Source organism: Stegastes partitus, unplaced genomic scaffold (assembly GCF_000690725.1).
Source record: "Stegastes partitus isolate 25-593 unplaced genomic scaffold, Stegastes_partitus-1.0.2 Scaffold585, whole genome shotgun sequence".
In the NCBI taxonomy this organism is placed as follows: domain Eukaryota; kingdom Metazoa; phylum Chordata; class Actinopteri; family Pomacentridae; genus Stegastes; species Stegastes partitus.
The window spans coordinates 84,580-101,807 of NW_007578316.1; the positions used below are offsets into that span (position 1 = coordinate 84,580).

General features: G+C 44.0%; 2 protein-coding genes across 2 annotated transcripts in view; both read left to right on the top strand.

Moving 5' to 3' along the window:
- Positions 1-6,983: 6,983 nt before the first annotated feature.
- On the top strand, positions 6,984-10,069 carry lingo4b (leucine rich repeat and Ig domain containing 4b). The gene has a single exon (XM_008288958.1). It carries the CDS (start codon positions 6,984-6,986, stop codon positions 8,796-8,798), a length of 1,815 nt encoding a protein of 604 aa, XP_008287180.1. The 3' UTR covers positions 8,799-10,069.
- A 5,662-nt stretch (positions 10,070-15,731) lies between these two features.
- LOC103362574 (semaphorin-7A) overlaps positions 15,732-17,228 on the top strand; it is a 47,432-nt gene continuing 45,935 nt past the window's right edge. The window contains exon 1 of the mRNA XM_008288959.1: positions 15,732-15,810. Within this exon, the coding sequence (XP_008287181.1) occupies positions 15,732-15,810 (79 nt within the window). The remainder of the gene's footprint in view (positions 15,811-17,228) is intronic.

A 17,228-nucleotide genomic window follows, 5' to 3' on the forward strand; every position in this document is an offset into this window, starting at 1 on the left:
CTGACCTTTACTTAACCAAACAAGTGAAAACAAAAGTTGAAGTTGCAGTAGGCAGACATCTGGGAAAGAAAGAAAGAAAGAATACATTGCCAAATTTGATAATATACAGCCCTCCCCCTGCACTTTTTCCTTCCCATCACATGAATTCACCATCACCTGTGATTCAACATCTTGAACAAAAGTTCTGGAGGTCTGTAGGGAATAATGCCTACTACTCTGCTTTAAAGATTCCCTGTGGTGAGAGTCCAGTTTGGAGGTGTCAAAGGAAAGCTGTTGAGGTATAAAGATGTTTACATTCTTCAATTTTTTTTACAGTATTTAAATCAGCCAAAAATATTGGTACAGTCATGAAACAGAAGTGTGAGCGCTAACCAAACTAGCATTAGCAGCGTTCGTTCCGGTCACTTCCGACCCGTCAGAGCGCTGCCCCGGGGTGGAAGTGTCCCCCGACCATGCCGAATATTCGGATATTCATCATGAATTGGGCCTGAATATCCAGAGAGCAGAAAGTGCTATTGGGACCAGCCCTACTAGTTATTATAACAACTATGAACAATAATTAACAACTAATGAGCCTTCCAGCATCAAGCCCTCCTTGTATCTGGACCTCCGTCTTGACAATCCGACATAGAAGAAGGTTTTACATTTAGTGTCAGATTATCGAGTCACGACTGTATTTTGAAGGTATTTGGTGTCATTTGAGAAAATAATTAACTAAGGATTGAAAAATGGCAAATATTCAGTAGATAACTAGTAAAATATATCAACGTAATCCAAAATGTTAATTTGAAGTATTTGTTTTTTTTTTTTGGTCATTTGACTTCATCCATCTGCAACATGGAAGCTGGTTAGCTTTGCTTGCTGACGTTTGCCTTGAAATATTATTTTTGTTTTGTAGATCTGTGCTTGTTTTCAGTGCACAGCATACGTTTGTAATGACGAATCCACTGGTCGGACAGTTCGTTATGCGGTTAAGCTTTGTTGTTTTTGTGACTGTATTTCTCTGTGTCGTATCAGGAAAAGTTTTCTGTTTTTGTTTTTCCTCTTGCATCTCACACATTCCGTTTGTTTAACACAAATGTGGCTTCTGACATGATCGTGTTTACAAGCTCTTTCCCAGACAAACCCAAAGGGGAAAGACCGGGAGACTTTTGTTTTCCTGCTATGCGCCCGACAGCTGTTCTGCCAGCAAACCTTTTAATATTTGCTGCTTGCATGCAGGAGGTCTCGGGGGTCTCACACTGCAGCAGGTGCCAGAAGCCCTGAAAAAACCCCCCAACACAAAACAAGAAACCGCACGTACACAACTCCACCAGTCGCTGCAGTCACACACACTTCAAGCGTGCACGCTCGCTCAGAAAACACACACGGTGCAAAGACACAAGCTCATGCTCTGTGATCCCCGCGCTGTTGTTCTGTTCCAGCCGCTTTAATTGGGGATTTGAGCCAGGCTCTTGTCTTTCTCACTGTGACAAGCTAAAAATAGCTCTTTGACAAGTGTCAGAAAACCCAGCCAGGCTCAAACTGTGCATTCTCTGTCAGATGGGCTGCTCGGCAAAAGGGATTCACGCTCTGGGCACCAAACTGAGACAAAAAACAAAGACTGTCATCCCGCGGCTCACGTAGGGTCACATCCCTGCTTCACGCACCTGTTGCAAAGAAAAGTTTTTTGTCTGACATCTTCATCTCAGTAATTGCTCGCTGTCTGTCTGTCGCGGTGTTTCACATTCTGCTGCGAGTCCCTAAGTAACAGCGAGAGATTGAGCGTTGAGGAATAGCTGATAAGGTGAAACTTAAAAGAGCCGAGCTCTTAGCGAGACTTCCCCGTCAAAACTAATGAAGTCATAACGCAGGCGAGAAGAGGAGCTCAAGTTAACGGAGAGTCGCTGCTGCTGCTTCTTCTTCTTCCTTGCTTCTGGCAGAGCTGCAGCGAGATAATGAAATGAGTTGTTGTTCGCTGTAGCACTTTGTTGAATGCGATCCCGGGCAGAAGTGATCATGTGAATAACGGAGGAGCTGGAGTTGCTGAGTCGAGCATTTATGACAAGTATCAACAACGAGCAAACACCGCGCGAGCCGATGAAAACACTCGAGCGGGCGTCCTTCATGCCAAGAAACACTGATGACACGGTGCCCAGCGAATTGGTGCCGTGATTGTTTTTAATTTCGCTGGTAATTCGATCATTATAAGCATCGGGGGGAAGCAGAAAGCAGCTCCGTAGGGCCAAATAATTACTAAATGTGCAGCTGTGTTCAGCCGGCGAAGAAAGTCCTAATTTTAACATGTGGTGGCAACTGGCCACAGATTGATGTAAGGCGATAAGGGCCCGGGCTGAGAGGCTTGATGAGTTTCGTGTGATGACAGAGCGGAGAGAGGGCAAACTGGGGAAGCTGAATTATTTCAAACAATTATGCGACAGCGGGAAGCCGCCCAAACGCCGGCTGGACTCTGCCAGAGGCTCGTCTGAAGGGAAGTTTGGCTTCGAGTCCCGTTGGCTTTGTTTTTCATTTGGGCGTCGCGAGGGTTTATTGGGTGAGGGCTGGCCTCCGCCCGGCTTAAGGAAAGTGGATATTTTACGCAAAAAAGGTTTTCGCGAGAACAACAAATTGCAGCACGAGTTTAGGGCTCGGCGGTATCCGGGCAGAACAACGGGATGAAAGGACTTCTCTGTGTGATCAAAGAGCATTATTAAATTGAATTAAACAGGAAAAGCCTTCTAGGAAACGACTGGAGGACGTACAAGAGGAGGGGGTTTGATTGTTACTAGAAGCTAGGATGCTCCAGTAATTTATAGGGTTCACATCTGAGGAGCTCGGTATGCAAAGAAGTGTTGTGGAAACTAATTCCCATGCGAATTCAGGGTAGTTTCCTGGAAATAGGTGTGCACCACTCAACTCCTAAAAACATTACGGTTATTAAAATAGTGTTCATTAGACATGCAGCAGGTCTGGATCATGTTCCCCCTCGGCGTCGCCCCCGTGAGGTGTTTTCAGTCCTCCGTGTGTGTCAGCGTCTCACAACAGCAGCTCCTTAAGCGACTGTCTAATTTGAAACACTAATGGAACCAACGAGCGGCCGTGCGTAATAGAAAATAGTTAGGGTAATTAACGCCGTAACGTGACACTCATGTGACGGCGCTCCGAGCAGGGCGAGAAATAGACGACGATATCGCCGACGCTTTTATTCCCTCCCCCGCTTCGCTTCTTTCTAATTTGACGGATGGGGTCGGTCCTGGCCGCGACTCGGAGGTCGCGACCTTTGGCTGGACTCCGGCTTTATGGTGTGCGCGGAGATGTGGAGGAGGAGCGATCCCGGTCCCTGATTGGCTCAAAGGGCTCAGCAACTGACAGCCGACCAGCCGGAGATATCGCACACCTGCCAGTCTGTGTCTCTGACAACTTAGCTCAGGGGACGAGGAGGAGGAGGAAGAGGAAGAGGGTCAACGCATTCGAATTGTGAAACCTCACCCGTGTGCTACAGAGACTGATACAGGTTCTAAAAAAGCCAATGTTTAGTTGATGTTTGCATGAGGAGGAGGAGAGAAGAAGCAGTGTCGCTATCACGGGAAGATAAAACTCACTCGATTCCAGGAGGAATTTAATTTTTAACAATCATAAAGTTCTTCACTATGTTAGAAAAACTCAATAATAAAAGGTCAAAAGTCAAATCTTTAAACCAAGTGTAACTAAAACACAAACATGAATAAAAAGCATCAGTGTGCTCAATAAAAACTGGCCCCTGACCAATTTTAACTGGCTGAAGCCCAAGATGTAATAAAAAAAACAAGGCGAGTTCTGGTATCTGTTTTGAGTGTCTGCACTCTGATATATCGGTCTAACATAAGTCCCTGGGAGTCTAAAAGCACAAGTGTTGGGTTGTGAGTCAGCGCTCCCAGCCAGCCAGCCGGTATAAGAGCTGTTTGCATGAAGAACAGGGATGAGACAAAGACCGAGCAGCTCTGGGACTGTTGGCAGCGCTGCCACTCAGAGGAGAGGCTGCGGCGAGGGTGGGTCTCTGGAAACCGTCTGATGGTGAAGAGTGAGAAGCTGCAACTGCTGCAGGTTGGACTCACTTTGGTATTTTTAAGTATTCGGATTGTATTTCTGGAGCGTCTGTGTTATCGTCGGTTTGTTACGAAAGGAAACTTTGTGAATGCGGTTCAAGGTTCCCGTGAAGCGGCGGCGGTGGGACATCGTGCCATGTCAGGAATTAGAGTTGGGTGTTTTTCTTTTTTGGGTTGTTGGCTTTGCTGCACGTAGCAGGTCCCAGCTCAGCGGTGGCTGTTGGAGAGGAAATACATAATTTACAGCACATTCTTTCCCAGCACTTGTTTTATTCAACCGGCGCGGCCCGACAGCGACAGAATAATGTAATTATGTAATATTTCCACATGCAGGGTTTCGTCTCTTTTTCAGACCTCAACAGTTTGTTTTTCTCTTCAAGACATGACACTGCTGTTCATTTTGATCCACCTTCATGATTTAAATCAAGTCAAGGCAAAGGTTTTCTTTTTAAAAGCCCAGTTGAAACTACAGTTTTTAATTAACCTAAGAAAAAGTTTCAGTATTTGTAGTTAAAGTAATATGCGTAAGACGTCACAGAGTTATTTATGGTGTGATTTTACATGTTATTTACATTTTAGGAAATTAAATTAACAAGAGATGACATAAAACACCACTGACTATTTCAGATTTGTAGTACTACTGAATAAATGTGGTGACTGTATGTTGTAATTGGACATGATTAAAGTCATTATTACTGAATTTCACTCTAAAACATAAAACTGTGGCTGAGCCAGCATTTTTATAAAACCGTTCGTAATTAGAGGAATCATTCTGCAAACCTGCTTTACTTTGGAGCAGTGTTGTTATCTAAAAACAAATTCAGAAAACTTAAATATCTAGATTTTTATTTTTATTTTGTTGCTGTTTTGGATTTAGGAAACTGAATATTTTCTAAAAAAAAAAAAAAAAGAAAAACAACTGCTATTAAAGAATTGCTTTTGCAGGGTCATTGTTTTATAACACTGTGTTTAGCACATAAACACAAATAATGACAATTTAAAAAAAAAAAAAAAATGAAAGAAATTAAAGCTGTGACTTGCAGTAAGTAGCCCCAAATACAAATCTGTCTTTAAAATATTTGCAATAAGCAAAAAAACAAAAAAAAACAAAAACAAAACACCCAACCCCTGATTTGAATAAGAAAAAAAAGCAGATTTTACCCTCTAACAGGAGAAAAAACTGATGAAACTTCAGGAAGAATAACATTTAAATAAAATACAACAATGCTATTTGGATAGCACCTTCTGAAACCAAATTACAAAGTGCAAAGTATGATCCTCAGTATTCACTATAGCAAGATAAAAACTGTAAAGTCAAGTCAAGCTATTTTATATATATATTAAATATATATATAGCACATTCAAGACAACAGCGGTTGAGTGTCCTTCACTAGAAAGGATTAGGACCGGCGTTAGGAAAGTAACTTCACAAGTGTAAAGATTGGTGTCAGGAGCCTATGGTGGTGATTAAACATGAGTTATTCACATATGAGGGATACAACCTGACAAACATAATACAAAATACTACTTAAATATTAAGGCTGAGATTGAACAATGTTATTAATTATAGAAAATAACCTAACTAATGACCCAATACAGCTACAACCCTATGCTATTATAAATTATGGAACTTCACCAAACTAATGTAAATGTAATGAACATGACTTATTTAGAGCTAAAGTTCTGTCCCTACCATCACATACATGCCTGTCTTTACTTTGAGTTGCCTTTTTGTGATTTGAAAATCTGTCACCACCGTCACCCTGTTGCTGGCTCAGACTCCAGTTAGCGGGCCTTAACTCCAGATGGCTGGCCCAGGGGGCAGAGCTCTCATCCCAATGAGGCCTCATCTGCACCGTCAGAGGCGTCGCGCATGTGGCCCGGGCGCACTAATACTTTTTTTTTTAGGGCACATCATATGCGGATGCTCCCAGGGTGTTAAGTGTTGTTAATGGTCCTTCCACAGTCTTTCGGAGGATAAAATGTCCCGAACAGAAAGCGAGATGTATTCTTTTCTAATCAGTTAAGTAGGGATTTTGTTGTATGTGATACAGAGATGTAGGCTAGTCTCATCAGCTGCAACATCTGCTTCACATTGGATGCACTCTGCTACCCGAATGCGCACTTTTTTTTTTTTTTTTTTGTTTCGTTCCTAATATCAAATGTTAATGCCGGGACTTAGCCGTTGTCAGGATTGGAAATTATGTCGCCATTTCGTTGTCTTGGCCTTTTGGGGGTGGACTGATTTAGTACGCTGCCAAGTGCTATAATCCTCACAAAACAAAGAACAAGCTCAAAAGATTAGCAAAAGTTTGTCCTCCCTTCATTTAAGATCCACTTTGGTAGCCCCTTTCACTTCTCTGCATGTAACCAGCTGCTACAAAATAAATCATTTAACACCCGAGACAGGACAGCCTGCTTAGAAAGTTGTGTTTGTGCTGATTCCATCTGGTTCCTCCTTGTCTTCCATTAGTAAGAACACCAAGCTGACGAGCTGGACGGACGGGGTTAATAGTTGTTATGTCTATTTCAGGAAAAGCTCAAACTTATGAACGTAACTCTGAATCAGTGTAGTGTTGTGGGTAAATAGCTTGAGTCATTATTCGGGATGTCAAATTAAACTCTGCCCTTAAAGGCATACTTTTCATCAGTTTGATAAGGATTGTTTTTGTGTCTCTCTGTTCTGTCCAGGCCACTCTAAAGGGCATGCTATTGACAGAAAAACATCTCTACAGAGGGCTTAACTCAAGTCTGATCCCAACTTGACTGCCACTGGTTATGAAAATCTGCACTCCAAGACTGAAACGGTACGTCTTCACACGAGCTTATACTTGGTTTTGAAAAACAACTGTCTATGCAACGGCATCTTGTTAAATGTTTAAATCACTGTTTTTTGTCTCTTTTCAGGCAGGGGGTAAGATGTTTGTGGAGTCAGTTGTTCGATGGGGGGCGTTGAGTATCTTGCTCCAGTTTGGACTCGGCGTATCTGCAGGAGGCTGTCCTCCACGCTGTCTGTGTCGACCGGAGGCTAAAGAAGTCATCTGCTCTGGCAAACATTTAAATTCAGTGCCAGAGGGCTTTTCCAGTGATGCCAGACGTTTGGATTTATCCTACAATAAGATTAAGACTGTGGGACGCCGCCAGTTCTCTGGCCTCCTGCAACTTCAAGAGTTGGACCTCAGTGATAACATAATCTCTATGATTGAGGTAGAGGCTTTCCAGGGCCTACAGAGTCTCAGGACACTTCGGATTAAGAATAACCGTCTCAAGATCATCCCAGTTGGGGTGTTTTCCGGTCTGTCCGGTCTGCGTTTTTTGGATTTGAGCCAGAATGAGATTCTGGTTTTCCTGGACTACACCTTTAAAGAAATGGTAAACCTGCAAACACTGGAGGCTGGGGAGAATGACTTGGTCTTCATTTCCCAGCGGGCTTTCTTTGGTCTGCAGAATCTGCAGGAGCTCAATATAGATCGCAGCAACCTGACCTCCATTCCCACTGAGGCATTGTCCCAGCTCCAGAGTCTGACACGTCTACGCATGCAACGCCTCACCATTTCTACCCTGCCCAACAATGCTTTCAGACGGCTCCACCGTCTGCGCAGCCTCCTGATCACAAACTGGCCAGCACTGGACACTATGGCTGGCAACAGCCTAATTGGTCTCAATTTGACTTCGCTTGTCATTAGTAGTTGCAACCTTAGCGCAGTTCCTTACTCAGCACTTCGTCACTTGGTGTATCTACGCTTCCTAGACCTGTCCTACAACCCCATCACTGTTATCCAAGGTAACCTGTTAGGGGACCTACTGAGACTCCAGGAGTTACACCTAGCAGGGGGGAGCCTGCTACGAATAGAGCCGGGAGCCTTCAGGGGATTGGCCTACTTTCGTATGCTCAATGTGACGTCCAATCAGCTCACGACTTTGGAGGAGAGCGCCTTCCACTCTGTGGGGAACCTTCAGGTGTTGCGGTTAGATGGGAATCCCCTAGCATGTGACTGTCGACTTCTCTGGGTGGTTCGTCGCAGATTGCGCTTGAACTTTGATGGACATCAACCTACTTGTTCCTCTCCTGATGCGGTGAGGCAGCGTGAATTCAGAGACTTCTCAGAGAAGGAACTCCCAAAGCTGTTCACCTGCCGCCCTGCTCGCATCATGGACCGCAGGCCGCAGGAGGCAAGAGTAGAGGAGGGCACTACGGTTCTTTTTTCCTGCAAGGCCGATGGGGATCCATCCCCATCTATCTCCTGGATTTCATCCCATAAGAATGTGGTTTCTCCAACAGGAAGGATCAGAGTTTTACCAAATGGGACTCTAGAAGTGCGTTTTGCCCAAGTTCAGGACAGCGGCACATACCAGTGCCTGGCCGGCAATGCAGCTGGTAACGACAGCCTGACTGTTGGCTTGTATGTGAAGGGCCTCCCGCGTAACCGAACCATCCCTTTCTTCACAGAGGAGGGCTGGGTAGAGCCTTCCAATTCCCAAGCTGCCAACTCCTCAGCTCAAATGGCCAAGCCATACCCGTTTGATGCAAAGACCCTAATCATCGCCACCACCATGGGCTTCCTGTCTTTCCTCAGCTCGGTGGCCATCTGTTTTGTCTTCATGTTTTTCTGGAGCCAGAGCAAAGGTCAGATCAAGCACACAGCAACTATTGACTTTGTTCCTCGGTCTTCCATGGGCGGAGGAGGAGGGGACGGAGGCGATGGTGGCAGGTTTACCATGAAACTGATTTAAAGTCAGTGAAAAGGTAAAAGGGGGTCTTCATATTGAGCTCCTCTGCACTATGGACTTCCACTGGGACACAGAGAGACGGAGACCTCTGTTCAAAGGCCCCTTTAGAAGTCAAATCAGAGCCAGTTTGTTGCACTTGTGCCAGTCCTCTTCTAATTTTAGAGCCGAAAGTTACATCTCAGCAACCACTTGGCCGTGTTGTCCAACTAATGAATTTCTCATGATCCCGGAATAGAAAGATGTTAACAGATTGTGGGCAGAGTTGTCTCTCACGATCGACTGTGCGTTTGTTCTCGACCACTTGTACTTTTAATAAGCAAACACTTACCTAACGCAGGTGACTTTTTTTTAATGTAGCATGTAATTATAAACCTGTTTTAATTGTCACAGATTTAACACATGAAGACAGTTTGAATTCGACACAGTTATCACACTTTCAAGACAGACCCGGTGCTTGTTTGATCATCCACATTTGTCTTCACTTGCCAATACAAGCCAAGTAAACATTTGCCCTTTGCTGTTTCTGCTTGAAGACTGTCGGTTCCGGACCGGTCGTTGGACTCTTCAATGTGAATATGTGACTATAAAGCTTTTGACATGTGCAATAAAGATTTGGAATAGATTAGCCAAATAATTTCTCAACTTAACGGTTAAAAGTTTGGATATTTTAGAGCTTTGTAGTATGTTTTGAGGCACTGGAAATGTGGTTTTTTTTGTTTTGTTGTGAGTACTACTTACTTTAAACGTAGCAGTGTAAAGGGACTGATAGTTACCCATAATGTACATAGGAATGTATGCTCTCCCATTTCATACTTTAAAACAGATCCGTCTGATCTTTCTTTTCTTAACTTACTATACGATTACTTTACTCTTTGCTGTGTCAGAAGATGCTATGATTTCTCTTTTTTTTTTATATTCACACAACACACTGAACAACATGTGCCTCGGTAAACACTCTCACCATCGACAGAGAGAATGCTCACCTGATCAATGCTACCTTGTAAATATTTAGGTCAAGGGCGTTTGAGTGTGTGTGCTCGGTTTATTCTATCATTTTATCTAGTTCTGGGGATTAGTGTCACTCAAACACGGCACTCTTGTTGCGTGTAAACTTAGCTGTGTAGATGCACTACGCACAAAGCAACGCTTCATATCGCCAGGAGAGGAGGATGTAAATGATGCACACGTACACCACTGACTCGTTTGTTATTTGCAATCTTGTAAATGATTTTTTTTTTTCATTTTATGTCATTAAATGCCGATATGTAAACCTGCCTCGTGTACAATTCCTTGAATTGTTTTCTTGGAATGTTATCAAATTAGAAAAAAAAAAAAGAGGAACAAATCTAATCATCCGTAAACCAATCTCTCCGTGGATCTTGGTCGGAAATGACTCCATTGTTGGAAAACTGGCAAGAGAACGACGCACTTTCTTGCATAAGCAAACGCGTTTAATCTCCGTGAGTCCATTGTGTGTTTCAATTTGAGACAGAAAGTGGCCTTGTTGCCCCCTTTTGCAAGACAACAAAGCTACAGCTGGCAGCCAGCCACACAAATGTGCATCCGTCTTCTTTCTTTTTGTCAAGACGAAGGATTGTATGTGGTGCCTGTTTTCTCTCAGCGCGGTGCACCTCCACCGATGAATCTCCCGAGACGTTTACTGGCATTTTCTGTCTCCTTAGCTCACCATCCTTCAGTGCTGACTCGCCGTTAAAACCAGAATATCGCACTCGAGAGTGATAAGATAAATGTTAACCGATGAATTACCCGCCTTTCGCTGTAGCACAGTTTAGAGACTTGCAGCGCTCTGGCTGAAATCACTGGACAGTAAATAATTTCGTCCGTCTCATGCAGTTGCCCAGAATAACCCAGAAAAAAAAAGAAAAAAAAAATGATAATCACGTGTATGAGTAGAGATTTAAAACCCTTTTGGATTACCTCTGCATGTCTCAATCTGTTATATAGGTCTGTCTGGCGGGTGCTATCCTCCCTCCCAGCTTGGCCTGTCATATTATCTATTTTAATACAAGTATTTGCTCCCATTGGACGGAAAGCCAAAGGGGCAGATTAAAGTGGTGTTTATAAGCCACTCCCCTCCACCCGATGACTGGCATGCACACACACACCAGCGAGAACATTATGGTCTCTTCACATCTGCCGTTAGGTCAATTTCAGGCTGTTTCTCTGAATGTTTTGGGGAAATTTGACGGTGAAGACGGGAGCTTTTGTTCACAACATGACACTGTTATGCAGGCTGAATGCGTTTAAACGATTAGATCACCTGAATTACAAGCAACTACCAGCAGGCTGAATATTCATATGCATCCACATTAAAAGACCAAAGCTTTGGAGGAACAAGTAAAAAGTCTATTTAGTTTTTGATTTTTTCCCCCGTTGAGTCTGCCTGCCGGCCTTGACTGTCTCAAACACAGTTTAGTCTGGTTTTGACTCGGTTTGAGTCGTCCTAGTCTGGACCAAAGTGGTCTCTGCAGCCCTTCAGCGAGGAGACGAGAGGTCCTTGAACAGATGAGAGAGAAGAGCGAAGATTCATCTGGCTGAATTACTGTGACAATAAACCGAGCACAACTCTACGTGTTAAGTCAGAACAATCCCCTCGTAGAGCTTCTATAGAGGAGGGGGGAGACTTTAGACAGACAGCAGGCACTCCTGTTTGAACAAGGAATCTGAATTTCTAATGTGATCAGGCACTTTGAGGCTGTTATGTTGATTACACACTGGAAGACGTCGGAGGGATGAACAAGCAGAAACAATGTGACTTCCAGCGTGGCGCCAGAAGAAAAGGCCTTTATCAGACGGATGGACGAGGAAGGATCCTCAGCAGGTTTTGGATATTTCATCACAGAGCTGTGGATCTTAAAAATGACATGTTTATTAATTTCTCAATTACAGCGTGGTGCCAAATATTCTTGCAACCTAGATTATGATCCGAGGAAACATTTCTCAGAACAAATGAAGCACTTTTTCTTTCTCTTTAGGAAACACACAACAATCTTTCTTAACTAAAATGAGCATGAACACAACAACTGGAGCAGATATTGTACAGCAAGGTCGGATATTTTGGGGTTACAAGGTGGACCAAAAAGGTCGGGATCTTTCTCTCCGGGTTCTCCAGCTTCCTCCCACAGTCCAAAGACATGCTGAGGTTAATTGGTGATTCTAAATTGTCCGTAGGTGTGAATGTGAGTGTGCTTGGTTGTCTGTCTCTAAGTGTAGCCCTGTGATAGACTGGTTACCTGTCCAGGTGAACCTGCCTTCACCCTGAGTCAGCTGGGATAGACTCCAGCCCCCCATGACCCTAGTGAGGATTAAGCGATGTATAGATGATGGACGGATGGATCGGATATTCTGGCTGATGAAAAGGAAAATACTTATCGAATAATGACTCAGTATGAACATTTCTGCAACTTGTGTCAATTACTGACATTCCCTTGTCCTTTTAAACTCCCCCTCTGTCGAAAATCTAAGTTTTTATCCTGATTAACATAACCGCATGTTGTTTCTTGAAGCTGCAGCACGCCAGTCTCCAAAACACAAATTCAGATTACCAGGGTTTTATACATACCAAACGTAAAGAACCAGTCCCGGCAGATGGAGGACTCAGGATTTCCATGTCTGGTTCTGCTTTAGATTCAATTTCCGGTTCAAACTATTCCAATATCACCACTCGCCATCGTGTAGCTTTGCAGTGTTTGAGTTGTAGGTGGAGGGCCGAGGGGTCAAAGAGGCACGGGGGGCTTTAAAAACCTGCACATTCTGGAGGAAGCAACAGAGTCGAGTTACATTTGAGCCACCGTGCAGCAGTCAGGGATTATGTTCATGGAAAAGAAGCTTCTAAATATGTAATTTTGATGAACAGAAATGAATTTTTAGGGGATTAATCAATGAGCGGAGACTGACTTTAATGGAAAATGAAAGCCAGCCAGCGTTGTGTTTGCTTTAAAGAATATTTGCTGTTGCATATAATCATCGTTTCCAGGAGACGGGACTGATTTAAATGTACTTTCTGATGTAATATAAGGCCTTTGGTCTGGTATGTGGATTAAGTTCTTGGATACTGTCTGGACTTTAGGGGCAGGCGGTGTTTTCTTTCATTTCCTTTAGTTATTTAGTTAAACAGACTTGCGGTTTATTTCCGGGGATTGTTTTGGACGTTTACGTCTTCATATACCGACTAAGAAAAGAAACCAGCTGACAGTTTAGTCACTGCTCCTGCCGCTGTTTGTCAACCGCTCCTTCACGCCTGGTGAAGACAATTCATTTTGTGCCATTTCCAGGTTTTGCCCCGAGCTCGCTGCAACTGCAAGTGCAAATTTTGACGGCATTACAGAGGAAAGTGTCAAGTCGGGGAATCACGGGAGATTTTCGGCTTAATCCTCCTGACGGTATCCAGATTTGTATCACATTTCACGGCGGTGACTTTCCATATATTTCATTCTGGAGCAAAACAGCGGCCTGACGGACGTTGCCGCGCCGTTGTTTTGACGTTCTTCAGCCTAATGAAACGATCAGTATCTGGAATGTTTAAACTGCACGCCACGTTCCCTCGTCACCGTGATTTGGAGATAATTAAACTAAAAGCACATTTGCAACAAAGAGAATTCATAATCACGATTTAACGTAAAACCACTGCTAAGCAGCGCTGAAACCACAAATTAAATCGATTCATTACATTTAACAAGCATATACCAATTTGCCTCAATTATCCTTAAGTGTTTTGTAATCAAACGGCGGTCGGTAATGATTGTCTAATGGCTTTAGCCTGAGTCACTTGGAAACAAAAGGAAAGAGGAAAGACTGAAAATGAATTGTAAAGTCGACGGGGTGCTCCTCTGGCTGCATGCACATGTGCACCAACACAGTGTACACTCACTTATTAACATTCCTTCCCACTTTATAGATGTACTCTTTCATATGCACATAACATTTTCCAGTCATGTTACTGTTTCACTATCTTTTTTTTTTATTTCTTATAATCCTAAACATACAGCTTCTTGCACTGAAACCCATTTTGTTGATTTGGAACATCTATATAACATCCACACAGCCCCGTTTCCAGATTTGTTTCCCCGTCTTGTCCGTTGTGGGAGAAAACTAAAGAACGAATATTGATCAGCGTTGCAGGTTACTCGAGTGAGTCTCCTAAAAAGGCAAGAGGCTCACCAAAGGATCTCGCCGATGAATCATTTATCGGCGACAGCTAATCAGTGCAGTGAGCTGCTGAAGGAGACAGAACATCCTCGTTGCAATTATTCAGGAGGCAAAATCATTAGACTGGAGTAATGGAACTTGGGCTGAAAACCCTGCTTTTGCTGCCATCTAGTGGTTGGAAAAAAATGCACTGATAAAAAATAATACGACTGTGGAGTGAAGTCATTTGTAAAAACAGACTCATAAAGGCTTCATCACGAGTTGAATAGTTACGGACCGCTGTTCACCAAGTGGGAGGAAATCGATAAGATCAACTAAAAATAGTCATTATTTAACTGCGATCCAGGTGAATCGGACACGTTGTGAAGTGTTACAGCAAGAAGTTTGCAAAAAAATCAAAAGACCAAGCGTGTAAAATTCAAAGAATAAACTAAAGACAGCAGAACACTGGGCCTACGCTGCACAATCAATCTGTTTTCTACCCGTAAACATGCATGTGTTCATCCGTCATTGTGCGACACTTATCTGGCTGCTCATCACTCATCAGAATCTCCTTTTCAGCCTTTTCTCCCGGTAATGACTGAAGTTAATAGCTCACCCTGAATGCCTGCAGAGCTCAGTCAGCGAGGGGTTATACAGCCTCAAAGCTCCTGATTTAAGGGGGCAACACTGAGAGACAATTAGGGCTTTTGAAAAGAAGTTTAAAAAGAGAAATTGCCCCCCTATAGTGGCTGGGATTCGACAGGCTTGTTTCTTTTCCGAGGATCCACCTGTGTGTCTCATTATGAGCAGAGAAAAAAAACAGGAATGCCTCTCCTGTGTTCGTCAGTATGGCCTCCTGCTGATCCCAAACCTCCCCCCCTCCCCCTGCAAGGAGCTCCGCCGCTCATAGAAATTACTCACAGAAGCCCAGATGATGCTTTGGATGGCGCCTACGGGGCGCAATTTGGTGAAAAATGACACATCTGTGTGGCTGAACGGGCGTTTCGGCATTCGGAGCGGCGCAGTTATTCAAATTTCAAGTCAATTAACTTCGCAAATGCAAGCACAGCAGAGTCGAAGTGCTGATTCATTCCTATTCAGACACTCTGGCACTATTGACACATATTGATTAGACATTACAGTAGAGGCACTTTGCTGAGGCAATATCATTATGGGCTGCTGGTGTGCAAACATGAAATGGCCATGAGGGAAAAATGCATCATAGGTGAGAAATTACAAATGCATTTGGCAGCTTATGCATGAGGATAAAAGGTGGGATCTGAAAGAGATGATTTAAAAAAAAGATGTGCATGATATGTTTTTAAATGGTGCAAAATCATCTTTATCAGCAACAGGTATGACGTGTAATACTCCTGTGATTAACAACCAGTGTGTTTATACTCTCGTTTTTTTTTTTGCAGTCCCACTTTTTCCATCCCTGCGCCCCTGTTGGAAAAAAAGGCAACACTCCCCCCTTCTTCTTCTTCTTCTTTTTTTTTTTTTTTTGCCTTTTGTTTCCGAGGTGGAGCCTGATACCCCGACTTTACCAAACTGAACTGCCGGCGGAGCAGACGGACAAGAGAGGACCAGGAGCAGCAGTCGTTGGCACAGCTCTGGGACGCAGCAGCAGCAGCAGCAGCAGCAGCAGATCGGGGAGGGAACATACAGGCGGCTGCACGGAGGAACAAGAGGAAGAAGAAGAAGGAGAAGAAGAAGGATTTGGGGGGCTTTGCACGGTTTAATTTTTTTCTACTCCACAGCAGCATCACGAGAGGAGAAAAAAAGATGAATTCTTTCATCCTGCTGTCGCTTTTCGCTACGATTATCGCCGGAAAGTCACCTCGGCTGAAATTTGTTGTGCACGGTAGGAAGCTGCTGTATTCTTCCCAATATCATCTTTCTTTTTTTTTTTTTTTTTCCTTCCATTCAGCCGCTCATTCACGGGATGTTTTCATCACCATCATGTTTGTGTGTTGTGTGTGGCAGCGGATGAATGAAAGGGTGAAGGTTTGGAGAGACGGACGGATGGATGAGTGAGTGAATGAGTTCAGTCATGGGGTGAGGCATCCATTTATTGTCCAGTTTTTTTCTCATTTACTGTTGTCATTTGAAGAGAGGGAAAGAGAGAGAGAGAGAGGGGAAAAAAAGCTGCATAAATAGTAGATTTGAAGCCTAAATGATGGGGCTGCCTCTGGATTCATCTCTCTAAAACACCGCCCTCCCCCCGCTGACCGAGTAGTAAATTACGCGCTCCACCATTCAGGCCCCGCACACATGTCCACGGGCTCTAACAGGATCAGCATCTGGAGGAAAACCAATTCTACAATATAATCTTAGCGTTGACACTAAAAACGCACTCATTTGCTGTTTTCTTCGCCAGCTTCTTCACGCATTCCCAGGATTCTGCGCACACTGGCGCCGTCCAATTTGGCTAAATTGGCTTAATTCGTACAACTTGTGGCTTTTCGGTTTTTTTTTTCTCTCTCTCTGACAAGTTGTGCGTTAGCTTCCATCTCAGCTCTCTTCAAGTTCCCTGCGGGTTCGTCTCTAGGTCACACCAACTCTAATTAGTGACCGTCCCTCCGTATCTCCACGGCGTTCAGGCGCACCGAGCGGAAGATTAAAAAAAAAAGAAAAAAACACCCAGACGCGCTTAAAAGCAACCTCTCGTGTGCCTGGAGGAGAGGTGGTGGGGGTGAACATGGCGCCTTTATGTACGCCCCCGAACACACCGCCAGGCCGTACCCCTTTAAACACCAAGAAAAAAAAGAAAGAAGCCATTATTACAGTGAAATATGACTTTTTGGAGGTTGACACGGCCACTGTAGCCTCCCGCGTCCTTGCGGAGCTGCAATGCGGGACAAGAGCAGCTGCTTCACACTGCAGCAAAGGCTCAGAGGAGGAGAGAGGGCAGCTTTTACTGTAACACCCGCCGTGTATATATATTTATATATATTTACATGTGCAAATAGACAGAAAGGCACAGAGACAGGGAGAGAATAAGAGAGAGAGAGGGGGAGAGAATAAGGAAGGGAGAGCGGTGGATGGAAAATTCCAAGCCGTCTGCTATTATCTATTCCACTCACGTCTTTTTACACCTCACACAGTCCTCTAATGTATTCAGCAATCAATAGAGATGGGGGGCTGTGTGCCAAGTTATCTGTATCTGTATCCCTCCCCTCTCCTGCTGATGGCCACAGTACAAAACGCGCAGGATGACGGCCCCGGACGTGGATGTCATATCAATCAAACTCGTTGTTATGCAATTTCCAGGGTTATCCA

Coding starts and splice junctions, on each gene's coding strand:
- lingo4b (XM_008288958.1), top strand. CDS start 6,984: ATGTTTGTGGAGTCAGTTGTTCGATGGGGGGCGTTGAGTATCTTGCTC.